General features: G+C 38.7%; 1 protein-coding gene across 2 annotated transcripts in view; it reads right to left on the reverse strand.

The window, feature by feature from the left end:
* LOC145764823 (complement receptor type 2-like) overlaps positions 1-21,440 on the reverse strand; it is a 39,836-nt gene extending 18,396 nt beyond the window's left edge. For both annotated transcript variants that reach the window (XM_082576502.1, XM_082576501.1), the window contains exons 1-9: positions 21,337-21,440; positions 20,323-20,532; positions 19,734-19,874; positions 18,666-18,797; positions 17,549-17,689; positions 6,472-6,690; positions 5,798-6,025; positions 4,754-4,906; positions 772-1,026 (exon numbers count right to left, since the gene is read on the reverse strand). In XM_082576502.1, the coding sequence (XP_082432628.1) occupies positions 772-1,026; positions 4,754-4,906; positions 5,798-6,025; positions 6,472-6,690; positions 17,549-17,689; positions 18,666-18,797; positions 19,734-19,874; positions 20,323-20,532; positions 21,337-21,415 (1,558 nt within the window). In that variant the 5' untranslated portion in view covers positions 21,416-21,440. The remainder of the gene's footprint in view (positions 1-771; positions 1,027-4,753; positions 4,907-5,797; positions 6,026-6,471; positions 6,691-17,548; positions 17,690-18,665; positions 18,798-19,733; positions 19,875-20,322; positions 20,533-21,336) is intronic.
* Positions 21,441-27,128: the final 5,688 nt, after the last annotated feature.

Genomic DNA, 27,128 nt, shown 5'->3' on the forward strand with positions numbered 1-27,128 from the left:
TCTAAATTTTGTTCCAAAAGAATCAACGCTCATTAGATACAGAAAAGTTCATTGAAATGTTTTATTGGTTAAAGGTTGGTGCACAAGTTTTAGATAAGCCTGTTGGTGGTTGATGTGGGCCAAAGCATGTGGACAAGACTCCTAGACGCTCAACACACCATATCTATCATCTAACTAACCTCTGACCACTATTACAAATAAACCAATTGCTGCAACAAATGGGTGGAGTATGTGACAGTTACCAACTCATGCACAAAAAGAGAGTTAAAGAAAAAGTATAAAAAAATCTATTGCTTTAAGTTTAACTAAAGCAATAGAGAATCGAGCAGGAATAATAATTGGCAAACTTTTGTTCATTAGAACTTGTCTAAAGACAAACCAAATGACAAACATGCGCAAAACAATGCAGTGTAGACTTGCCATAAAAAGAGTTTTAAGAAAAAATATTTTGTAAAAAACTTTTTAAACAAAAAGATATTGTCATTATCTTCACGAAAGCCTGCAATCTCCCAACACTATTGAGTGAAGTAAGCGATTCCTCCTATTTGGCCATATTTTTTTAGGTACTTTTGCCAACCCAAATAGTGGTTCTTAGGATAAAGTTGTTGCAAGGTTATTCATATTTTGTTTTAACTTTAAATGGGGTTCGTTTTTCAGACGCAAAACGCATTGTAACCAACTCTTCAATACAATCCCTAACCACTAATTTTGTTGCCAAGCTCTACAAACATGAAAAAACTGTTGTGACCATGCACTGCAAGCAAAGCCTACCTGCAACACATTGAGGATTTGCTGCAGAAAACTGGCCATTTCTCTGACATATTGCAGATGTATCTCCTCGGTTGGTTAAAGGTGCCCTGCATCGAAACTGTACTCGCTGTCCTACAGCGTATGAAACTTGTTGAGGAAAAATGAAACCGCTTATTGGTAGAGTTGGTGGAAGACATCTGGTTGGTGTTGGCCTGGTTGGTATTGGCCTGGTTGGTATTGGCCTGGTTGGTATTGGCCTGGTTGGAATGCCTTGACCTGAAAACAAGATGACACATCAATGTTGAAATTCAATAAAAAATAGCCCAAGTTCGTTCAGCCCTTTTTTGTTCTATAAGTAAATGTAATTATATGGATTTTTTCCTTTTAACCCTTTGCGGTCCAGCCTCATCCCTAGGATGAGAAATAAAATTATGTAATTTAGTCCAACCTCATCCCTGGGATGAGGCATTTATTTCAATCGTTACAGCAAGTCCAACGTCATCCTAGGGATGTTAATAGCGCAGTTACGCGTGACTAGTTTCTTGCTTGGTACGTTTGGTGAAATTCTAGCTGATTTGGTGCCGTGTGCAAAAGCGAGGCGCGCTGATAAGTGCAAACCATTTCATTTGGAAAACCGAGTTAGCAGCTGCTGTGAATGCATTACTGCTGAATTGATTTACAGCAGTGTTCTGTAATAGTTTGTGTTTTGCTTGTTATAGCGAAAGTTATGTGGTGTTTGTAAGCTTTGTTTCCTTTTGTAGCTACGTATTCTATAATTTTATTATGGCTAGAAGGGTTTTATCTGCGGAAGAAGTGCTGATGGAAGTGGATCTTTCTGAATCAGAAAGTGATGATGAATTGGACCTGACTATGGACGAAAGCATTTTTGATGATTCCGACAGTGAACCTATGGATACCGACATCGAGAGCAGTGGATCCAGTGACGAAGACAGTGACAGCTCTGACAACAATGGTTGGAATGCTTGGAGATCAAATGACCTTGACTTTCCTCATCGTCCATTTACAGTTCAAAATCCAGGAGTGCGTTTTCCATCCCAACCCGAATCAGAGTTAGAAGCACTCCAACACTTTCTTACTGACGAGCTGCTAATGGAATTGGTGACTGCAACCAATGCATATGCAGTTATAAAACTCAGCGGGAAGGCATTTTCAAACAATTCCGTCTGGTTTGAATGGAAGGATGTAACTCTTGTTGAGATGAAGGCCTATTTAGGTGTCATTATGAATATGGCAATGAATGACAAGCCAGACGTAAAATTATTTTTTAGTCGGAATTGGACACAGTATTGTCCATTCTTTCTTGACATTTTTTCCCGGCGACGTTTTTTGCAAATCCACTGGATGTTTCACATGAAGTCGCCTGAACCCACAACTGCTCCAATCACCAGAGGAGGAAGAGTACATCACTTCGTAAACTATCTTCAAAAAAAATGCCTTGAATTGTTTACTCCGGGAAGAAATGTTGCAGTTGATGAAAGCACAGTGGGATATAAAGGACGAATAATTTTCAAAACATACAACCCCCAAAAGCCCACCAAATGGGGCATGCGAGTCTACGTGCTATCGGACTGTGAGACTGGCTACATCTCCTGTTTTGAACCGTACTTCGGGCAGCCAACAACTGATGCACTGCCAAGGCCTGGAGAGCCGTTTACTACCAGAATCGTAATGCATTTGGTGGATCAGCTGGTAACTCAAACTCAAGGGGCTGGATATCACATCTACACTGATAGATTTTATACCAGCCCAACATTGGCGGTGAAGCTTTTAGAAGAGGGAATGCATACAACTGGAACCGTTCAAAAAAATCGTAAAGGTCTTCCAGAGGATCTCAAACGCTTGCGCTTGAAGAACCATGAAACAAAAGTTTACCGGCACTCCAGCAAGATGCTGATGGCTTTAGGTTGGCACGACAAGCGTACTGTGCTTATGCTCAGCAGCTGGCATAATGCAGATGTAAAATCTATTTCACGAGTAAAAAGAGGAGGCCAGCAGGAAGACTTTGAAAAGCCCCTGGTGATCTGTGACTACACAGAGCACATGGGAGCTGTTGACCGCTCAGACCATTACTGCACCTCTTATTCGTTTACCAGAAAGACTTTGAAGTGGTGGAGAAAGATCTTTTTCTGGTTGCTGGAAGTTTGTATTGTAAACTCTTTTATTTTGTACAAACAGGCAACACATGCAGCCTCCAGGCAATTGACATACAGACAAAGACTGGTCGAGCAGCTTGTCGGGAACGTTAGGAATAATCGCAGCAAGAAAAGGGGCAGGCCAAGTTCCCTCGATTTGGAAGAAAGGTTGAACAAACAACAGCATTTTATTGCAAAGGCTGCTCGTGGACACAACAAAGACTGTATGGTATGCAGCAAACCGCATTCCAGGAAAACAACCCTCTTTTATTGCGAGACGTGTGTCAGAAAACCTGGATTGCACCCAGGTGCATGCTTCAAAGCATACCACACCCAAAGAAACTACAAACAATAAAATTGTTTACTGCCTCTTACCTGTGGTTTCACTTTCCGTGTTTTCTTACCTGTGTTTTGCCGTCTCTATGTTTGTAGTGTGTGTTGTTCTTAGAATTCAAATACAAAACAAAAAATGCAACTGATATGGAGTTATACAATGCCCTAAAACTGCAGCCTCAGCAATATTTGTTGTAAATAATAATTAGATTGATTGATAGTGGTAAATAATAATTAGCAACAGTGTCGCCTAAACAGTAGTATGGGATATAAGCTAAGAATTGTGAAGTACAAACACAAAATGCGAGTGTTTCACCGCTGGAGGTGCCTTGCCAAACAAAAATAGCACAAACTAAAAATCGCTATTTTTCGTTTTTTCTCCTCAAATATGAAAAAACTCACACAGAATACGCCTTAGAACATGGAAAGGAAATGATTTAGTATAAAAAAAAAATTTGGACCTGTGGGGAAATTTTTGGTAAAAAAAATTGGACCGCAAAGGGTTTATTTAAAGAAGGTTAATGCAGTTAAGCCATTGACTAAGTACTCTAATATGGATTCCTTATTTGTGATTTTTTATGTTGGGATTGAAAAAAATTGTTGAAAACATAACCGTAAGAATATAAAGTTTAGCTATTGCGATGAGCCCGGCCACCAAAGATAAAAGTGGGTAGTTTTCAGTTTTTTATCGAAGTTTTGCTGCCTGTATATTTTTCCTGAAGAAAGAGCTGTCATGGAAGTCCGTTGGTCAACTGCCTACACCAAAATTAAATCATCGTCGTTTGGTGGGGGAGTTAATACATTGCAAGTCAGAGTACTTATCCATTGGGTATAGGGCTAAAGGCACTTTAAACAAGACAGCTCACTGCCAGAGCTGATGACACCGCCAACCAATCAGAACATGTTTAAGTGACTATATCTTCCAACTGTGACCATTCTAGCATTTAGCCAGAGAGTAAATCTTATTTTGAACTATGTTTGATAATGACAGAAGAAAAAAGAGTTTGGGTGGGAATCGAACACACGTCAGCCGTCAGCGAAATGACTACGCCAAGCTCTGGATGGCGAAATGTTGACTATTAATTTACTTTACAGTAGCCTATATCAGGAATGTTTGCGCTTTTCTCTGTTTTTCCTGTAACTTTTGATTGGTTCGATGATTCATTGGTTTTACAAATCTTTTTATGTTTAAATGCTCACCTATCCACTGAGCAATGGTGGTAAACTATGGTACTGTTTTCCGTTGCTGAATACTGCTATCATGTCACAGGAACGCTGTCTAGACAAACTTACATAACCCATAGTGCAAGTAGAACTTGAGAAACTATTCTTCATTTAGCAGGATTTTTTCAAAAGAGAAAATTGTAAAAATCCATGATCCACTTACATAAATAGAACTTAAAAGTGTTATCTGCTTTGCTTGAAACATATCGTTTTAGTTTATGCAACAAGTACAGTATATAATCCTAGGCAGTTACTTTGCAAGTTCTAACCTATGAAGACATGGATGTACTCACGCTGACAAGATCCACTAACAGGTGTATAACCAAAGCGACACACGCATCTTGCTTGACCATCAACAAGAGCACAATCACTATTATCCGTACATTGTCCATTGCAGAGATCAGTCGCAGGAGATGGTGCAACAGATGGAGGGACTGTAGGTTGAACTTAAAAAATAAAATAAGTTGGATTATAAAATAACCTTTTGTTTGTACAATCAAGATCCTAGGTACAGCGGCCACTGACCATTACTGAAGACTTAAGAATTTTCTTTTTGTAACCAAACACCATTTCAAGAACATCGTCGTGTCTATGCATAGAGTCAGCTATGACAAAACGCGTCTATGCAATGCTGAGTTAGTAAACCAACTTCTCTATATTGATGTACATGATCACAAGTGCTTATATGCATCTCTGGTAATCGAAGAAATATTGAAAAGAAAATTTTACAACGGAAATACAAGAGCAACGCAATGCTATGGGCACAGGTGCAAACAAATGATAAGACTACCCAAACAAATCAGTCCAACTTCTGTAGACCTTGGTTGGCTGGTTGGTTTGGTGTGGTTTGGTTTTGAATCTTAATCCTCGGACTGACAAGGCCTTGATAGGTTATTCCTGGTCGTTTCGCATACTTGTATAGAGGCTCTTGACGCAGGGCCGTTTTTCAGGAAGTTTTTTCGATTGTTGAAGTGTTGTTGGCGGGGAATTATTCCATTCACTAGATGCCGCTGAATGGAGAGCAGTCCTGAAATGCGTTGCTCAAGCGCACACCCCGAGAGTCGAACCAGCGCCGCGTGATCTTGAGCCGGGTGCGTAACCACTGAGCTAACGGGGCGGACTAGCGAGCGGACAACCTTAAACCAATGCGAAAAACATGATTTGCTAGCTTTTTTTGTTCCGATTGTACAAACGCTGGTAGTTTAGTCGAAACAAGAATGTGTTAGCACAATTTTATAAAAAAGCAATCGCAGTTCTCTGTATGTTTTGAGCGTTAATAACAAAATGTACTTACAAAATCATAAAACTATAAAACACCACTATATTTCGATACATACCTGCCACACATACAGGATTTGCAGCAGAAAACTGGCCGCTGGTCTCACACACTGCGGTTGTGTCGCCTCGGTTAGTTAAAGGTGGTCTACATAGAAACTGTACTTGCTGACCAACAGCAAACACAGTTCGTCGGGGTCGAATGAAACCGTTGACTGGCGGACGAGGTGCGCGGCATCTGACGATTACTGCTTGAGTTGGAGCTGGTGGTTGAGTTGTTCGTGGTGTAACTGCATGGAAGAAAAATAAAAACTAATGTTACAACTTTGAGACCGAAGTCAATTTGCAGCAGGACTACCATAGAAAAGTGATCATCAAACAAGTAAATGAGTCAAACTATGTTCAAAAAATAACAGAGCTAACCAATCAGAATAAATTCTACCGCAAACAAAGCATTGTTTTTATTATTGTAATTAAAAAACAAATAAGTCAAACAAACACTGTTGTTTTCTCGTCTTCAATGGAAATAAGATGAAAAAGCGGCGTTTTAAAGTAAATAAACAAATAACTGCCATTCAAGTAAATAAACAAATTAACTGCCATTATTATTAACGTCTAGCTGCAATCTTATTTGCAAGATATAGTTCAAAGATAAATAATGTAGTACCTAGTGTATTTTTTTAAAAAGATGACTTGCAAACACAAAACTAGAAAAAATACTGCTGGTCAAAGTTACCTGGTGGGCTGCAAGTTGGAGGTGGGGATGTGAATCTCCCATTTTCTCCACACCTTGCTCTTCGTCTTCCGTTTAGGATATATCCCGAGTCACATGAGTAGATGATGATGGCCCCAGTTAGCCACACTTGCTGATTGTTGTTTGGAAGAATGTTACGATTTGGAGAAATGCGAGGCCGACGGCATCCATCCACAGGAGCGCTAGGAGCGCTAGGCCGTGCTAAATATAAACATGTCGTTATATTTCAGAAATAGCACATAGCAGTTGCAAATGAAAGTTCTCAATGAATCAGCATCAGAAAATAATAATAATAATGATGCTTTTATTTGTGCCCATTGCGGTAACATACAGAACACTGCGCTCACAGATGCGATACAGCAGACGAAAGGAAGCAGCGAAGTGACATAGAGTCTTCGAGTCAGCTGCTGCGCAGCTGAAAACAACCTACAGTAAAAACTTATGGAAAACGTTATGCACTAGATAAAGTTTCTTGCTGAAAAAATCGTTACGTCCAAACTTAGTCTAATAGAATCTTAAATGTTACATCTCCTTTCTTATAAGATTCTATTGATTCTAAATTTATATTCATAATTGTCACAATCAATGTGCGAGGTCTTGCGACGGGCTGCTTGTGTCTTCAACGAGCGTGTTGTTTTGATTGTAAAATTCTGGTGCGATGTGTTATTATCGGTTATGACCTGAAGTAACCCCTGATTACGAAATCTGTATTATGTAACGTGTATTTTTCTGGAATCATTTTCCCTACGTGACCTTCTAGAGCAGGGGTTCTTAAACTTTTCGAGCCGCGCCCCCCTTTGACGTGCCATCCAAACTTGCGCCCCACCAAACTACAAAATTAGCAAACAGTAAAGTGTAATGACTACAGGAATAATATTTAGCTTTCATCAATGTGAGGGATGTAATTGTTTTTCGGAAACCAAAATTTTAATTCGAGACTTTGTAGCTGATAATGCACACCTCAGATCGGCTTCACAATCAATAAGTTTGTTTCGATGTTTTGTTTTTATGTTCAAAAGAGTAGAAAAGCCACTTTCGCACAGATAAGTGGACGAAAACAGAAGAAGTGTGCGTATCGCCACGCTACCCACTCCCTTGTATATGTGCAAATATTTAACCCAAAAATCAGTTAGTGGGATTGCTTCATAATCGTCTTTTGCAGTGGAGTTACACTTTATTTCCAAGATATCCCTCTTGCAAACCGTCGGGAAGAATGTCCTCGTTAACACGAAAGGGATTTCTTGTCATCTTCCATTCTGGAAGGTCGTTGTCACCCAAGTCTGGGAAATAGCGTTCGAATTCTTGTTTCAAAAGCTGAAGGTGAGCCTCCACTTCAGCCTTAAGCTCACTTTCCAGTTCAAGTTGCTTTTTGTCAAGTGCAGTATCTAGGTTGGGAAATGAAGCTGCATTTCCTATTTGTATTCGGCGGTGCCACAACCCCAGCTTTGCCACAAATGCTCGAATGGAATCATAGCTATTAATCCGGTTAGTATTTCTGCCCTGCAAGAGCAGATTTAAGTTATTGAGGGCCTCGAAAATGTCCACGAGGTATGCCAACTCCAGCTGAAACTTCTCTGATGAAAATGGCAGAAGGAGATCTTGCTTCCCATGAGCTTCCAAAAATAGCATCAGTTCATCTCTCATTTCATACACGCGAGCTAACATATTACCTTTCGATAACCAACGAACAGATGTATGGAAGAGGAGAGTCTCATGGTTCGAATCCATATCCTTGCACAGCTTGGTAAACAGTCTCGTATTGACGGCTCGTATGATTACTGTAAGCTTATCTTTCATTGCAGCTGGTAGAGTCCTGGAGGCCAGAGCCTCACGGTGAATCACGCAGTGAGATCCAATGGCATTGGGACTTTTTGGCTTTATCCTGGCAATAAATCCACTTCTAGATCCAATCATTGCTGGAGCACCGTCAGTGCAGACACCCACAAGTTTATCCCATTTCAGACCATTGTTGTCATAAAATGTGGTTTGATTGATTGAATCTTTATCCTCGGACTGGGAAAGCTTCTTGCAGAGCTTAATCCTGGCAGTTTCGCATAGCCTACTTGTAGAGGCTTTGAATCACTGACGCAGGCCCGGTCACCGAGATTGACAGAGTGAAGATTCCGATTGTTGAAGTCTTGTTGCCGGGGAACTATTCCATCCATTAAATGCCGCTGAATGGAGAGCAGTCCTTAGCGTGCGTTGCTCAAGCGCGCACCCCGAGAGTCGAACCAGCGCCGCTTGATCTTGAAGCTTCTTCGTTCCAGAAGTGACGCGCTAACCAATTGAGTTATCGGAGCGGACATCTGGTATCTGCTAGTATCTGCTATCGGAGGTGACAACTTGGAATATGTCTTCTGCTTTAGTAGTCGTTTCGAGAGGTCTGCAAAACAGCATTTCCTCTTCAATTGACATCATGGCAAGACTACAAGCTACCGGCACTAGACTGAATTAAACTGTTTCATCACGACCCCAAAAATTCATTACGCGAAGTTTAGTCACATGCGTTTAGTCACATAGTTTGACATCGCTCGCGCCCCCCTTGTGAACCTTTCGCGCCCCCCAAGGGGGGCGCGCCCCCCAGTTTAAGAACCGCTGTTCTAGAGACTTCTGTTGTTTACATTTAAATGCTACGTGACCGAACGATGGTTCTTTATGATGTAACCTTCTCGAAGTTACTGGACTGAACAGCCAACTATAAATAGTGGTGTAGTTTGTGTAATGTTTATTCTGAGATGATTCTGAGATTATTATTATGGTGATTATTATGATGATTATTATTGAGTTGGTTATGAGAGTTGTGCTATGAGTTGTGAATTGGTAGTTGATGCAGAAATTAGAGTTATTTGAGAAGCCGTTCGTTAAAGTTCTTCAAGAAGTCAGATTATCATTTCACTAGTAGAATTATTCGACATTTAATTGACTGCTTTTCGGTTATAACCCATTAAACCACGTCATTGAATCTTTCCAAGTCTTTTTCCTGGTAAGAGATAGAAAGAAATCGTGACATTCTGGGGGCTCGTCCGGGAATACCGAAAAAGAAAAACCGAAGAATACCGAAAGATTTATTGAAAGAATAATAAATTAATGTCAAGATGGCGGATACTGTCAAACATGAGATGATTGAAGACTTAGGGAGCATGGCTGAACGAATGGGGCTGACTGGTAATGAGAAGTCTCAGTTTGTGATGGAAGAGTATCACAAGATAATGGACCAAAAAGCTCAGCGAGAAGCTGACGAAAGAGAAGATAGAAGAGCTGCTCGTGAAATACGGAAAGCAGAACTTGAAGCTGAAGAAAAACGAGCACAGCGTGAGGCTGAAGCTGCACAACTTGAAGCTGAGGAAAAGCGAGCACAACTTGAAGCTGAAGCAGAGGAGAAGCGGGCGCAGCGCGAAGCAGAGGAGAAGCGGGCGCAGCGCGAAGCTGAAGCTGAAGAAAAACAAGCACAACGAGAAGCTGAAGAAAAACGTGCTCAATGGCAGTACGAAGCAGAAGCTGAAGAAAGAAGAGCGCAGCGCGAAGCAGAAGCTGAAGAAAGAAGAGCGCAATATGAATTGGAAAAGTTAAAACTTGAATTAGAAAGACAAAAGCTGGAGATTGGTGAGCGATCTAATTCTACTAATGATAATGCTCGAGATGTTATTTTGGCGCAAGTTAGACGTCCAGATTTGCCATCATTTGTTGAAGAAAAAGATGAGTTGGATAGTTATTTGTTAAGATTTGAAAGATATGCTACAATAGCCAAATTAGAGAAGTCGACGTGGGCTACCCAGCTAAGCATGTTATTATCGGGACAAGCTCTTGATGTATATTCAAGACTTTCGCAAGAAGAAGCCATGAACTACGACAGATTGAAGTTAGCTCTGTTAAAGCGATACAATTTTACCGAGCATGGATACCGTCAAAGATTCTGTGAGGCAAAGCCTGAACGACACGAAAGCCCAGGTCAATTTATTGAACGTTTAAGAAACCTTTTGTTAAAATGGTTTGAGCTTTCGGGAGCCGAACAATCATTGGACGGATTGGCAAACCTTATAGTTAAGGAACAATTCACAGATTCATGTTCAAAAGATCTGTCTGTTTATCTAATGGAGAGAAGTCCAAAGACTCTAGAAGAAATAGCCAGTGTGGCAGAACAGTACTTAGTTGCTCATGATGAGAAGTTGTCGACTGAAGAAACACTGTCATGCGATAATGACGAGGAGCAAACAAATAATTCTAAAGGAGGTGCTGTTCCAAGAGAAGTACGTTGTTTTAATTGTAATGGCTTAGGTCATAAGTCTGTTAACTGCCGGAGAAAGACTAACAGAAATCATCAGGAATCGAGGAAGTGGTGCAATCGTTGCAATAGGCAAGGACACGAAGCGAAGGAATGCAAGGACAAGTCGTTTTCCTTATCCAATCAGTCTGGAAAAGATAAAGACACGGACGTTTATCGATGCGGTTGTGCATTAATGATTCCTGTACCCAAGCTTGACGAGGAGAAACCGGATGAAGATGTTTGCGGAAAAATGATACCTGAAGATTACCTGCCAGTAGTAGATGGAACAGTTGGAAACAAAAAGGTAAAAGTTTTACGTGATTCTGGTTCTACGGGTATAATGGTGAGGAGAGATTTAGTAAATGACAATCAGTTAACGGGAAAAACTGGCCATGTGACAAAGATAGATACCACTTCAATCCAAGGACCGTTAGCGATGATATATATCGAAACTCCGTATTGTAGTGGGACTGTGAAAGCGTTATGTTTACAAAACCCTTTAGTTGATCTTATAATCGGAAATGTTATTGAGAAGGATTCTGAAGTTACCTGTTATTCTTGTGGCAAGAATGGTCACTTTGCTCGAGATTGTTCTGCAGATAATCAGCAACGATCTCACGATGACGGATATTACGAGCGCGATGAACCGAGGAGAAGAGGCAGGCGACGACCATTTGGAGTTTGCTATAGATGCGGTAGACGCGGACACTTCGCCAGGGAGTGCGTTGCTGACGGCGGACATTCGGAAAACAGACGTTGCCGTGACAACCACTGCTATCGATGTAGGGAGATTGGACACATAGCCAGGAGCTGTCCTTTTGATGAAAAGGCTTGCTACAATTGTCATAAAGAAAGTCATCTCGCCAAGGACTGTCCGGAGAGGAAGTGTTTCCGATGTAAGAAGATGGGTCATCTTGCTCGCCGGTGCACTGAGGACATTGAGGATGGTGGAAACTTTCGCAGTAAACGTAATGATCATTGTTTTGAGAAACGCTGTCGTTGGTAGATCATGCAACGATGAACTTGTGACTGAGAACTGCTTTATTGAGTAATTAATTGTTTTGTAGTGTGCTTTGTATTGATTGTGTTGTTATATTGTTTGCAACAATATTCTAAGGGGGGGCGTATGTCACAATCAATGTGCGAGGTCTTGCGACGGGCTGCTTGTGTCTTCAACGAGCGTGTTGTTTTGATTGTAAAATTCTGGTGCGATGTGTTATTATCGGTTATGACCTGAAGTAACCCCTGATTACGAAATCTGTATTATGTAACGTGTATTTTTCTGGAATCATTTTCCCTACGTGACCTTCTAGAGACTTCTGTTGTTTACATTTAAATGCTACGTGACCGAACGATGGTTCTTTATGATGTAACCTTCTCGAAGTTACTGGACTGAACAGCCAACTATAAATAGTGGTGTAGTTTGTGTAATGTTTATTCTGAGATGATTCTGAGATTATTATTATGGTGATTATTATGATGATTATTATTGAGTTGGTTATGAGAGTTGTGCTATGAGTTGTGAATTGGTAGTTGATGCAGAAATTAGAGTTATTTGAGAAGCCGTTCGTTAAAGTTCTTCAAGAAGTCAGATTATCATTTCACTAGTAGAATTATTCGACATTTAATTGACTGCTTTTCGGTTATAACCCATTAAACCACGTCATTGAATCTTTCCAAGTCTTTTTCCTGGTAAGAGATAGAAAGAAATCGTGACAATAATTTGTTTCTATAGTTGATAATATGCACTGACATCCCAGTCAGCAAATCAGTCATTTTTTACATTGATTCAACGTCTACAGACGTTAAATGACTAATTTGCTTACTGGGATGTCGGCCTACACATCAGGTCATAAGTATCTTTGAATTACTTTAGCTTTAACAAGAGTGACATGAATAGTTTATTTCAATTATGCTTTACACGTCGAAGACGACAATATACAGTACTTTGATGAGATTACTTTGGTTTTTGTGGTCGAGAAGAGGTGCAAAAATCTGAAGGGGTGTGTTGACACGATGCGCTGAAGCATCGTGATTTTCTGCCGGATTCAACCATTTCGTTTGCAACACTTCACAGAGCACAAGCAATACAAAGACGTTTAAATCATGTTGCCACTTGCACAGCATGCCAAGGGCGAATAGAAATGAAACACTTCTGCGATAGTCTCATACAGGTACGCTATGCTCGCCCGTGGGCATTTGTGTCTAGCATATACTCTTGCTCTCAGAGTTAAACCAGCCATCTAAAACAACGGCACCATGTTTTTGATGAAACTGGAACAATGTTACAATCACAACTTTTCAAACATTAGTAAGCAATTCTTGCAAGAAACTTCATTGGCAAGAGATTACCTTAAAATATCTTCAGGTTACAACCCTACAACATAGACTGACGCGTTACAAATGACTTTAACGTGCAATGCATGGCAAGCACAATAAAAAAATCATGACATTTTTACGACGGCATGTGCTTTCGTACAGGGAATTTGCTGTGATAGTAGTGATATTATAGGCTTATACGTGAAAGGAAGAAATTACGGGAGAGTTCCTAGAAATACTACTATATTTCTTGTCTTCTCAAGTTACTTTCGAAAATTCGAGCTTTGTTCGTTTAGCTTTCGCATGCAAACACCTATTTCAACTTTAAACTTTGTTTTAACTATCAAAGTTGAACATTTATTCCATACATCTAACTCGTTCAAGTTTTAACATCACTTTTGAACAGCTTTTGTTTTAAAACACACATGTCATTCAACACAGCATGTGTTGCTTTTGTGTTGAAGATAATAAAAATAAATGAAATCGTTGACTTGGGAAGTGTAATTTATACCAATAGCAAAGTGTAGTGACTTCAAGTTGTTTTGAAAACAGAGCAAACACGCATTGCTGTTAAACTTTGATTATCAAAATGTAGTAGCCTCCACGTGAAAATAAACTTTTCCTAAAAATTAGACCAAAACTAATAGCTTTTGTACTACCATAATAAATTTGATTTTTTTAAGTTGGCCACCACACATCACGTAGAAACGTCAGAACAAAGCAATTTCACCCCAAACTCGCATCCAAAGGTGTGAGATCTTTATATTTTTCAAGTCATTGAACTAAAGCTTCACTATGTGGCCTATTTTAAATTCATAGCCAACACAAAAAGTTTGTTTTTATTAAGACAAAGTTTAGCTGTGTGGTTAGTAAAGCTAATTTTTCAAAACGTCAGTTTATCAACAACAACAAAGCATTTTGAAATTATTTGATCACGCACCACTAGTAATAACAAAAGCATACATAAAAGCGCTTAAAAATATAATTCTTGACATGACACGACCGGAGGGTAAGTTTTAAAGAAATCAATGATTTTATCAAAACACTTGTGACAGCTCGAGCTATATTTTTGATGGTGTCTAAATATGCGCTACGTACTCTAACTGCAGAAAAACATCGTTTTTTTATGCTTTTAGGTTAATGTCTTGCGATCAGTAGCGCACCCAGAAAAAAATTTAGGGGGGGGCTAATTCAGAAATGTCGGCCGAGTGATGTGCGATAATAGTGACAGTAGGCCAATGCCCATCAGTGCCGGTCTTTGGGGTGTGCAAACCGTGCGATCGCACAGGGCCCGCAAATTAGGGGGCCCGCAATCTACTCAGAAAATGCAGTAATTTTGTTATTTCCAATGGAAAAATTCAACAAAGTGAATTCAACAAAGGAATTAGCAACAAGAAAACATAGAGACTCAACGAGTGCAACCTTTTTTGTCCCCTGAAAATTTCGTATCCTGAAAAGATCGAGAAAAAAAACAACAGAGCCGAAGTCGCTGATCGGAGTTGCCGCAAACATTTCAAAATTTCTCTTGATCTTTTCAGGGGACAAATTAAGTCTAAATTTGATTTTGTTACTCGATTTCTGGGTACGGAATCGAGATAAGAATTTTTTAAGCGACGAAATAGGTTGCATCCAAATCAACATGGAGACATAGCTTTATATTTCCGAAAAATGCTGAGGAAAGCATGATCTTATCCTTTTGCTATGCCACCGGACAGCACCATTTTACAGTAATATTCATACCCAAATTTTTGTTGAACATGCTCTCAGAATGCCCCAAATTCAAAGTAAGTTTTCAAAATTTTCTAGGAGAGGACCCCCAGACCCCCCGCCACAGGGTGGCCTTCGGCGATGACGCCGTCAGGCTTCGCCCGCCGACCGTAAGACCAACCCCTCCCTTTTCAAAATATCTAGCTTCGCTACTGAATTGGATCATTGTCATTGGGGCCAGCAAAGTATATTCCGCACAGGGCCCGAAATACCCTAAGACCGGCACTGTGCCCACTGCCCATCCCTTTGATTAATATTTAAAGACACTCACGGCCCACTACCCACCGGTTTGCCGATACATCAGGATTTGTTCTCTCAAATCAGATTAGAAGTTGGCCTAGTGAGCCCCAAGCTATTAGAACCATCAACACTCTCATCCCTACATCCACTCTCGCAATCTTCTATAGATCTCGACTTTTCGTCATCTAGGCCTATGACAAGATAAAATTAGCTTTCCGTTTGCCAACACAGATAAGTGCGAAACCAACAACTAGCACGAAAACAGTTTGAAACAAAACACTAATTTTGTAAACAGTAAATTTGATGTGGACGTTTTTCCTATTTACAAAACATTCAAAATTAGTTCGTATTTTCATTTAAAGTCCCAGACGCCTTCGTCTCTCTGCTCAAATGTCGTAGGCCTATACAGTTTTACAGTACATGTCCGTGTGATTCGGCATTGACGTATGACGCTATGGTATATCGGTATGTCCAGTTGTCCACCAGACATTTGACCACGAGAGTACGGGAGCATCTGAGCTTTAGGGAGTTAAAGAAAGGTGCCATCAAAGACTATATCATGGAGTGTTCTTATTGCACAGATCAAAAATTCTCTGCTGACTCATTTAAAATTCTACGCAAAGGCAAATTCCAATTTGACACCAAAATTCAGGAAGCACTGTTAACGCTATACAACCCAAATTCAAACAAACAATTATTTGCTGGAGGCGCGTCCATTCTCCTCAACATTTACTTGATGTATCACGTTCCCTGTGGTGCAAATTTTTTTGTAGTTATTTATGTAGTTGCCTTTTCCTAATGTAAATTTACCTTCAAGAAGTTGAAATTTATGGCATTTATTAATTATTTTCTGATTCTTGATTAGGGCTTAAAATTAAGCCGAAAACGTTCGACCGTTAAAACTATTTGTACGATAATTATGTAAAATATATTGTTGTAATGCTCGGGCCTGTTGTATTGTTGTGTCTTATTCATATCTAACCTGTAAGCAAAAGGTATAGCCTAGCCTACATAGGGAACATACAAAAAAATTATTTTTTGTGGCGAGTTTGGGGGGGCTTGAGCCCCCTTAGCCCCATGCTGGGTGCGCTACTGCTTGCGATAGAGAGTAGAAATCTACTATACGAAAAAGAGAGAAACTTAATGTTTCTAACAAGTTAATGTTTCTAACCACCTTTAAGCATGTGATTAAGTGTCTTGCAAGACAGAGCGCGAAAACGTCAAACCGATATTGTTTTGAGAATCGGTCACATATTTTCGTTGTTCCAACGACACTGTTGTTATGTCTAGTCCTAGAGGAATGACTTTAATGAGGCCAAATGCAGAGCATTAAAAACTTTACACAAGTTTTTTGAATTGTAATAAGATAGACAAGCTTTATATATTGGGAAGTTGTAAATAGCTGTACCGGTTTTAAAATGTCATGTCTTCATATCAAATCTACGACTTATTCTTCAGCTAGCTAGAACTTTTTTTACATTGTTTCAACATTACCAGAAGTTAGAAGAGTGTTAAAAAGGCAATTTTGTTAGCTCGCCTGTACGCCGTACAATCAACACTCAAACGTTTTAGAATAACAATAATAGAAATGTTATAATACATTGTGAAAGAGCGTCGGAATAATAAAAGATTTAAAAAAATTGCAATATTATTTACTTGCAACAGAAAAACTTCATGTTAACTCAAAAGCTTCAAACATATTTATTTACGGTCAACTAAACGGTGAAACTTCACTTTACATGTTTTCAAATCAAGAAGTCTTATTACCCACGCACCAAAAAGCAATGCAGGGTACAGATAGTACCAAGTGTCCTGACCTGAGGCCATATTTTGCTTTTACAGTCTCGCAATCGAGAGTGAACGAGTTTTTAAATATTTTATGTGAATTCTACAAATTTAAAGAAACTTATAATAGACAATTCTACAATTCTAAACATGTTGTACTTCAAGCTATTTCTGCCCATTGGCTGACAATTCATCATAAAATCAGGGAAAATGTATACAAGTAAAACAGGTTTTATTTTGAAATTAAATGTTGCAAAAAAAAGAGCAAAGGAAATATCACTTGATACGGGCCAAGCTGATTAAATTTCTCAATAGAAAAAACCGACTACATGTCTTATGATGCAAAATCAACACCGATATACTGTATAGTGTACTCACATTAACTAAATTCTATTTGAATAAAGTGAACTTTAGGTGATCTTATAAATAAAAGTGAATATGTAGGACTTGGGTGAAGACAAAACTTTGTCTGATTCTAATCTTATCTTATCTTTACACCTTTACTATCTTTACACACATGTCTGCAAAAGAAGAGCTTCTTCGACATAATAGCAAACTTAACTTTACCGCTAACTTTTCATACAAGTTTTAAAGACTAATTTGAGTTGTTGATCTTTCGATCTAACTCAATGTAGTTTGTTGATAGTTCAGTATCATTCAAAGTGTTTCATTTTCATCACTTACGTGTGCAACTGGTTCTCAAAAACACCAGGTATCCAGGATCGCATACACATGCGGGCTGATTGCTGCCGAAGAGGGAACACTGTGAGTTTTGAGGACACGCTCCGCCGCATCTTCCCGGTGTGGGTTGTACAAGAGTCCTTGCTGAAAATGAAAAAAGTTTATTTAAATATTTCTGTTTGGCAAGCAGAGTCCTTGCTAAAAAAAAAAAAATTAAATATTTCTTTGGCAAACGATAAAATAGGGATAGTTTGCTGTTGTGGAAATTTGATTGTAGAATGAGGTGGCCTAGTATCAATGCAATGAGAATGTATTTTCCAACACAATGATAACTAAATATGAAAAAAATCGCATTGGACATTGAAAAATAACTTCAATCACTTTACCTTTCATATATTGTTGTGATAAAGAAGAAAATTAATTGCATTTAGCAAATTGAGATAAATTTTTGTTGCATTGTTGTTGCATTGTTGTTACAAAAACAAGACAGGGTCAAGAATTCAAAAGCGCGCGGTTGAGCGGAGATTGTGACGCAATATGATGCAGTTGCGTAACCTTGCATTAAGATATTTGCTGCAAGTATGTAGATTTTGGTGTTTTTTAGAGAAACATTTCTAAACGTAATTCACTCTGTTTATTCATTAAGGCAATGTAGCACCGACAAACCAAAAAGCAAACATGCTTTAATAGAGTAGGCTACGATCATGCAGAAACAACTCAACAGTAGAGCAGGAGAAGCAAACTTCATGTTTTCATAAAAGATTCTTCGTGGCTCAATTTTGTTCTCAAAATGAAATGCAAGAACTTTTTCTAAACGTTAACATGTAGTTACCGATCTAAATTATGCAAGGCAAGAAAAGTGTCATTGCTTCTGCAAATCATTGAGTTCCTGAAAGCTACAAATATTCAGGAGTTGGTGGTGTTTTACCCCAAGGCCTTTCACACATCTCTAAGATTTGTTATCAGCTGTTTGATAAAAACAAATCAAATCGATTTTTTTGTTTTATGTTAGCAGCATATCCCCAGCTAGCAAGCCGGTCCTTTCTATATTGATTTAACGTCAGCAAACGTTGAATCGATCTAAAAAAGATTAATTTTAAAAACTTGGATCTTTGCTTACATTGACAACTCCGGCCAACTTCAATGAATCCAACAGCACATATGCACCGAGGAGCCCCTTGGAAGATGGCGCAAATCGAATTGGCTACCGGGCACCCTCCTCGACAGACAGGAGCTGCAGATCCAGCATCAGCTAACGAAAAAATACAAATACAACATTTCATACACAGCAAGAAAACCTTTCCATTTTTGTCAATGTATTTTTCTTTGTCGGAACGCAGAAGAAACGATATTGTGGAAATAGAATACAGTAACGAAACCAACAAAAGAAAACGTGGCAAAACCGTAATAGTTTGACGGGCATGCAAAGATCTAATCTCAACGTACATGTAACTATGAATATAGTTAGGCACGGCCACTAAACCTATGAAAACATTTCTTCTTATCACTACTCGAAAGTTTTAGATCAATTGCTGCTTATTGAATGATAAAGGCTAATTGCTTTCATTACCGATAATTCTGCGATTGCGTTATTGTGCTTTGTCGTTATCACATCATCATGACTTGACTTGTCTGATAGGCTACTTTGAAACATATTGGTTGCAGCTCAATTTCAATCGGAAGAAAAAAGGATGATGAAAAGCACGTTCCAATATTCGGAATAGGTGCTGTTCGCTTTGCTTCCAACATATCACCTTACCTCTATACCAGGGTTACTCAACTAATGTTAACAAAAGTCCAGTTTGACAATTAGAATATTTTTAGCGGTCCGGTGAATAGGTTATTTCACACGCAACAACAAAAGTTAAATTCTGTACCAAACCACTTTTTCAGGTAAAAGATAACTCGACTTGGATTTCTGAGAAATTGTTGGGGAGTCTGGGGACGAATCCCCCCCAGAAACTGAGATAATTACAGTTAAAATTGCTTCATCCCAGCAGAAAATCAGTTTAAAGAAGCCTTGAAACGTGGCAATGAGGTAATTTTTCCAAAAACTCAAGGTCCACTTTTAACATCCAAAAGGTTCGGATTTGGACCGTGGTCCGCCAGTTGAGTAGCCCTGCTCTATACGAAAACACAACCAACTAACCCACTGTGTTCTAAGCGATAAAGATTATAATGTACTCACGCCGACAAGTTTCATCCACAGGTGTGTACCCACTTCGGCATACGCATCCTAATTGACCATCGATAACAGCGCAGTCGCTGTTGGGTGTGCATTGTCCGCGGCATAAATTCGATGCCGGTGATGGGACTACGGGAGGTTGCACTTGAAGAAACAAAAAATAAAACGGATAAGTTGAACTGTTCTTTTCAACGTTTGTTTGTAATAAAAAAATACTCCACTACAGCTGTTTACACATAAAAAAATTCTGAAGACAATCATAGAATCATATCTGGCACAATCTCAAAAAGCATCACAGATCAATATTGAAAGTGTAGTAGAAATCCTTTTTAACCTTGATGGAAATTCTAATTCTCGCTTCAGATTGTTTTTCATGCTGACTTCCAATAGGAAACTTCAACCTTCGTTTAGTCGCGCAGAAACTCTTAGTATACTACATCCTCTTTAACACTTCTTAATCCCGAATAATTTCTTTTACTAGTCAAAGTTTATGCATGTAAACATTATTTATTGAAAGAAAGTTTCTAAAACGAGTGCTTTTAAAACTTGGTCGAGAGTGCTTAAACCTAAAGAAAATAACAAAAAAACCTACCCCGACAAATTGGCGGCCTTGATCCTTGAGGTGATGTTTGCCATACTCTACTACCACAAGTTAATGTTGAGGAACCTTCCAAAACCAACCCATCGATACATGAAATAGTGATAACTGTTCCAGGGGTATATGCTCTCCCACCCAGATCTGGCTCCGGTACTATGCTTCCCAGGTTTCGTATTTGTGGTCTTTCACATGGTATTGCTTGACCTGCATTATAAACGTGCATATAAATGTCAGATCTGCATTGATGTATGCAGTTTCTATTCAGCTACCTTGCTTGTATGGTAATGCCAATAGTATGTTAATTTAAGTACATATAAATGTATTATATACAACATGATTTAGCAAGGTAATTAGCAATGCTAACTTATAAAAAGATTTGGCGATTTTCTGTTGTAGTTAGCTTAGAGAAACACGCAGTATAACAATATAGAAAACAGTAACTTTTTTGCTCTCTTCTGATTGTTGTGTAGTACGTGCTGCTGCCATAATTACGTTGAAATCAATGGATGCAACTGTACTGTATGCTATTACGACAGACGTAAAGTAAACCAAAGGATATTCATTATTGTTAGTGACTCTATGGAGCCTTGCTAATGAGGGCAGGAGGAAAAAACATTCACACTTTCTTTCTTAACAAGTAAGAATCTAGAAACCGGCCTTTCATTTGCTAAATATGATAATTGCTTCAAAATACAGTCTGTCACTCTTTTAGATATCTTCTCCTTTCACGAAACTTCAAACTGCGCTACTGCACATGTGTTGCTGTCTACTGAACATGTTCGTTTACACGCGTTTCCTTGCAGTGATCTCACCAGATCATAACGTAAAAATTACTTTTACTTAGTATGTAAGATATCTAAGTTTATAGGAAGCAGTATCGTCTGATATATTTTTAAGGTTAAACGCTGTAACTCTCGCATACAGAAGTTTTTAATTATAATTGATTGTGATAATTATCGCTATGCTGTATGCAGTGAAATAATTGATAAATCTAATGCAGTTTCCTACCTCCAGGGTTCTGTGCATGTGTAGATAGGCCGAATATGCATAAAAATAAACCAATACGACCAATCAGCAAGAACAGCATGGTGCCTATGGATCAAAAACCTAACTAAATATAAGAATACAACATTAAATAATTAAATAATAGCTTTTCTCAACTTGGACAACCCAAAACTTGAAATGCCTTCAAACAATAATAAACATGTAAATGCTATAATTGACTCCAATCTATCCCTTAGCAACACCAGGGTCACTCTGCAACACTTATCGAATGGATCACTCATATTTGCTTTTGACTACATCGCGATTTTGATTCTATATAAATAGCACAAGTTTAAGCTCTTTTTTCTTGTAGGTACCCACAGCGAAGTATTTGGTTAAACTGTCAAAGTTGCGGCACTCACTAATATTAACTTAACTTTTTAAGTTTAGAAAGAAGTGTTTTTTATTTAAAAAAAAACGTACCTCAAACCATTTACATTTTGAAGCAATGCCATATAAAAGTGGTCTTAACTGAGAATAAATCTACAAATCCTTTGCAGCAAGGTTTCAAGCACACACTAAGATTAGCATCAAAGTTTTGCCGTCATAAGATTATGATGTAAAACATCAGTTTAGAAAGACATTGCAAATTCGACAACACTCACATTATTTCGTGAATATTGTTACTTTTCTTACATTTTTTTGTTTTGTTGTGATACAAGATTAAGAAATTTCATGGCAAAAAATCGATATCTTTCTGTTGCCTAAACGCAGGGGGCTACAACCGCCACATTGGCATAGAGTAAGACCAAAGCCACCTCGATATAGTGTCCATGACAATGTACCAAAACATGGGCGTGACCGTCAGGTTTTCAAGCAACAATATTTAATGAGCGTCCTGGTAACCGGTCGCAAGTTCAAGGTAGAACCTCGTACGAACTTCATACTGACATCCGCACAGTTGAGCCAGGCTTTCTGCTTGGGGCTATTCGGTCACTTTCGCTCTGTCTCCCCCCAGCACGATAAGGCTCGCTGATAAAAACCGAGTGAAGTGTTCGCTCGATTGAGAATAAAGTTATCAGAAAGCCAGCTATTTTGTCAGCCTCAGGGCGTTATAAACAAGCATCCCCAAACAGATTCTTGAAAAAGACTACATTTCTTTTCTCCAAATTTATTCTGTAAGGGTGCTTGAGTTTCAAACGAAAATATGTAACAAATCACATGTAGTAGCTTGCACCAAATAAACAATTGTAGTTCTGCGTTGCTTCTTCAGTTTCGAGTGTTTTCAGCGTTTTTTAATTAATTTGATTTACTTTTCACATAATTTTTTTAACGTTTATTCTGCCTGTTGTATCCTTTCGGGTCACAATAGCAGAGGACACGCTCAGCTTAACAATATGCGCATAATGAAACCAGTTGTTCAAACTCACAACTTCACAAACAACGGCAAAGTGCAGTAATACCATAAAATCTGCAATGGATTTTCAAGAATCAATAAAAACAGAAAATCAATGATTTTTCGAGAAGTGTCCTGTTGTAATGGTAAAGTTAAAGGGCTACGTTTAAGATTAAAACGCGAAAAAAACTTCTTTTTTTATTTTGCTCATCCCTTTTAGACTTCTTCTCTCTCCAGGTTTGTTTGATATAGCCTACTCGTTTCTGAATCGTTGTAAGCTCCATGGATCTGCCATAGAAGCCGTTATAAATAAAAATTACAAGAAATTAATTATGCCTAATTGCCTACGTAAACAATCTCAACATCTTTATAGCATATGCCAATTTTTCAACAATGCTGAAAACCAAAGCTGTTTGTAGTGATATAGTGATATAGTAATTTTATTAATGTTTTTGTTTTTGTTTTTTATTAATGTTTTATATCACGTAGTGATATAGTAATTTTATTAATGTTTTTGTTGTTTAGGCTAATGAGAAAAACTTTTGTCAACTGCATATAGTTAAGCCATGTTTTCTCTTGGGTAACTAAGTCACAAACCGTATTGGATTAGCTACACTGAATTAATTCTTGTTTTGCTTTCAAAACCAAACTGTGCTAACCTGCAGACAAATTAAATGCGACACATTTCTAATTCAATGAACGTCTTTGGTTTGGACTAACTCTTTTATGACTTTTTCTAATTTTAAGATTGTTGTGTAATTTTAAGTGCGTGTACAACTTATTGTATGACGGCAACATTACGACGTGGAAATATTATGATTATATCTCTTTACCGCTTCGAAATCAATAAAGACGTTGGAAAAACTTTATCTAAAACAAGGCCTTCCGCTTAAAGACGAAGACGTGTTATAATAATCATGCAACTCATAAAGATTGTTTGACAGACAGATGAGCAGCACACGCTGTAGCCTACAGCTCAAATAGTTTACACTCTTCAAATTTAAAACAATAAACAAAAAGAATAGTGACTAGTGAGATCAAACTACACTAGCATAAGTGGTGGAACGACTGAGCAGATTTGGTTAGCTAGAAGCATTGATGGAAAAACAGGTTACATTTTTATTTTTATTTACTTTTTATAGCTTTTTTATTACTTTTTTTAGCTTTGGTCTTTACCAGTGGCGTAGCTAGGGAATGTGCCGCCCGGGCGGATTCAGATTTTGCCGCCCTTTCAAGAAAAAGCATGTGAAAATGAAATTTTTTTAATTGACTTAAAGTGGAATTATTGTATGTTTTGAACCAGTAGCGTATCCAGTAGGCTAATTTTGAAAGGGGGGGTTTTAAGAGCCGGCGGGCGAAGCCCGTCGGCGTCCTCGCCAAAGATGACACCCAGCGGCGGGGGGTCTGGGGGGCCTCCCCCAGAAAATTTTGAAAAATAACTTTGGATTTGGTGCATTCTGAGAGCATTTTCAACAAAAATGTGGGTATAAATCCCCTAGTATAAATATTACTGTAAAATGGTGCTGTCCGGTGGCATAGCAATAGGATAAGATCATGTTTTCTTGGGAATTTTTCGGTAACTTAATAAAGCTAAGTCTCTATGTTTTCTTGTTGCTAATTCCTGTCTGAGATATTTGAATGTTTGGTATTGGCAAAACTCGCTCTTTTAATGAAGTTTCGTTTAAAATTAGGCAAACTTTGTTTTAGAGACATAGAGACTGAAAGCATCATTCTCAATATCGTGACGTCACATGCGTGCCAAAGGGGGGGGGGGGGGGTTGTAACCCCAAAACCCCTCCTCCCCCTTGGCTACGCCACTGTTTTGAACGTTGCCATTCTGTTTGCTTTTATTTTCCGTGTACTTCTACATTATCAAAAAAAAAACGTCCTGTCTAAAAGTGCTGCCCCCCAGACGTGCCGCCCGGGGCGGTCCGCCCCCCCCCCTAGCTACGCCACTGGTCTTTACCCTCGGATTGAGAAAGCTTCTTTGAGAGTTTAATCCTAGCAGTTTCGCATACTTGTAAATACTTTCAACCACTAACGCAGCCTCGGTCACTGAAACTAACAGAGTGAAGTTTCCGCTTGTGTTGAAGTGTTGTTGTAGCCTACCTGAATTATTCCTTCCGTTAAGTGCCGCTGAATTGAAAGTTGTCCTTGACATGTGTTGCACACTTCTCAAGGGTCGTACCAGCGTCGCTTTATTTTGAGTCGGACGAGTGACCACTGAGTTAAAGGGGCGGAATTCGATTATTTTTAGTGGGTGCTGTATTCTAAGATAGACTAAATATTAACAACTTGTAGCGCTGGATGTGGGAAACAAAACGAGCTCTTTTCAGAGCTGTTTAGTCGGAGTCGGAAGAATTTTGGCGAGTCCGAAGTTGGAGTCGTTAAAAAAAGGCTGACTCCGACTCCCGCTTGATACAAACCGATAAACAGTAAAAACTTTTGTTTGTAATATTTTTTTAAAATATCATTTCTTGTTTTTTGTATTGAGCTCTACAACTTCAACAGAAAATAGAAGTGTTTATTTTTGTTAGTTGTTATGAAAGTCGCCGTTTCAATTTCGATCACAACTTAAAGAGAAATTAAATTATAGAAAAATGAAAAGACAAAATTAAAACAAATCTGGCTGCTTTTCAAAATCTGGCAACAGTGAAGCCGGAGTCGGCCTGTTACAAACCGAAGAGTCAGCGTCGGAGTCGTACATTTTTTGCACTACTCCGCACTCCTCGCTGGTTCTTTTCTAGCAAAGAGTCAATCTATCTAAAATGTTATTATAGTGCGGCTCGCCGCCGCTTTCCTTTGTGCTGAAGTGGCCATTATGCAAAAAAGGTTAACAACCCCTGAATTAGGGTGATTGGTTACGATTACTCTATATGTGACCATTGTATGCTGTCAGATCAAGTACACATTTAAAAATTTCAAACACAGGAAAATCATTCTACACCAGGGCTACTCAACTGGCGGACCGCGGTCCAAATCCGGACCTTCTGGGTGTTGATGGTGGACATTGAGCTTTTGGAAGAATAACCTCATTGCCACGTTGCAGGGCTTCTTTAAAGATTTCTGCTGAGAGGTAGCAAGTTTTACTGTGATTATTCTAGTTGATGGGGGGCTTCGACTCCCAAACACTTTCCCAGAAATCCAAGTCGAGTTATATTTTACCTAAAAATGTGGTTTGGTAGGCCTACAGATACTGTAGTTTAACTTTCGTGGTTGCATGTGAAATAACTTATTCACCGGACCGTTAAAAATATTTAACTTCCTGTTCTACACAAATACGTCACACCAGCCCAGCGAGAGACGGACAAAAGGATCCAATATAATTAATGAGTAGTTTACACCAGCCAGTTGGCAAACTGCGTCTTTATTACATCGATACTAGGACTACTGAGAAAGTAAAACGAAAGCTGGTCTGTGCGACGGTTTTGTGTACGTATGAGCAAACAAAGCCACACAGTTGCTGATGGAACTTATTACATCACATGCGATCAGCGAAGCGTAAAGTTCATGTTATCTCGCTGTCTAGCTCACAACTTTATCGAACCAGAGAACCACATATTTGCTTTAGAATGTTGCGCAAACTTCTTTCTGACACAAGAACGCAGTCACCAAATTGAATTACATAATTTATGACACTAGAAAAGAACCAGGCTTGGAGTGGTTTGAGTAAGCGTTTCTCAGTGTAGGGAAGCAGTTCAAATGACTTGTTAGAGCAGCCAACTTTTGCAAAAACACAAGGTTTATTTGTTTGTGAGCGTTTTCAGGCAACCTGTTCTAGCATAGCTTTCGTCTTAATTTCGCTGAAAAAAAACAAAACAATTTAATTTCGTAATGAATGAAAACGTTTTGCTCATTGATCGGTACGAGTGTTTGGCGCGAAACATTTTGAAATCTCGAAATATTTTGGTTCAAAATAATATCGTCACAGTTTTGCATCAACCAAAAAAAAGTTTCAAATAACCTCATGTTTTATGCAAGAATTTCATTCATTATTATATAATCTGAAGTATTTTTGATATAAGGAAATACGTCATCACTCTCTTATATAACTGATAAAGTAAGTTTAAGGTATTTGTCAGTTTAATTTTAATAAGTGTGGTAGTGGTGGTTCTGTAAAAAGTCCTCCAATAAGTTGTCTCAAATATTTGCTACCTTGCCTCTACGAAGTATACTTTTTCCAGAACTGTTGACAAAAATTACACCGAGTATATATTATGTCACATTATGTGTATGTATTATCTTGTCTGTGTTTGTGATGTTTACGCGTTAAGCTGCTAGCTGGAAAATATGTGATGCTTTTTTTTGCATTAGAAGAGAAAAAGTTGATAAAAACATACTCGGTAGGAAAAGTAAACAGTTTGTAATTGCTATTTCTTACCTAGCCTTTGTGACTGTTTTCTAAAAGCTGCATTGTGGT

Source organism: Aplidium turbinatum, chromosome 2, assembly GCF_918807975.1.
Source record: "Aplidium turbinatum chromosome 2, kaAplTurb1.1, whole genome shotgun sequence".
NCBI lineage: Eukaryota > Metazoa > Chordata > Ascidiacea > Aplousobranchia > Polyclinidae > Aplidium > Aplidium turbinatum.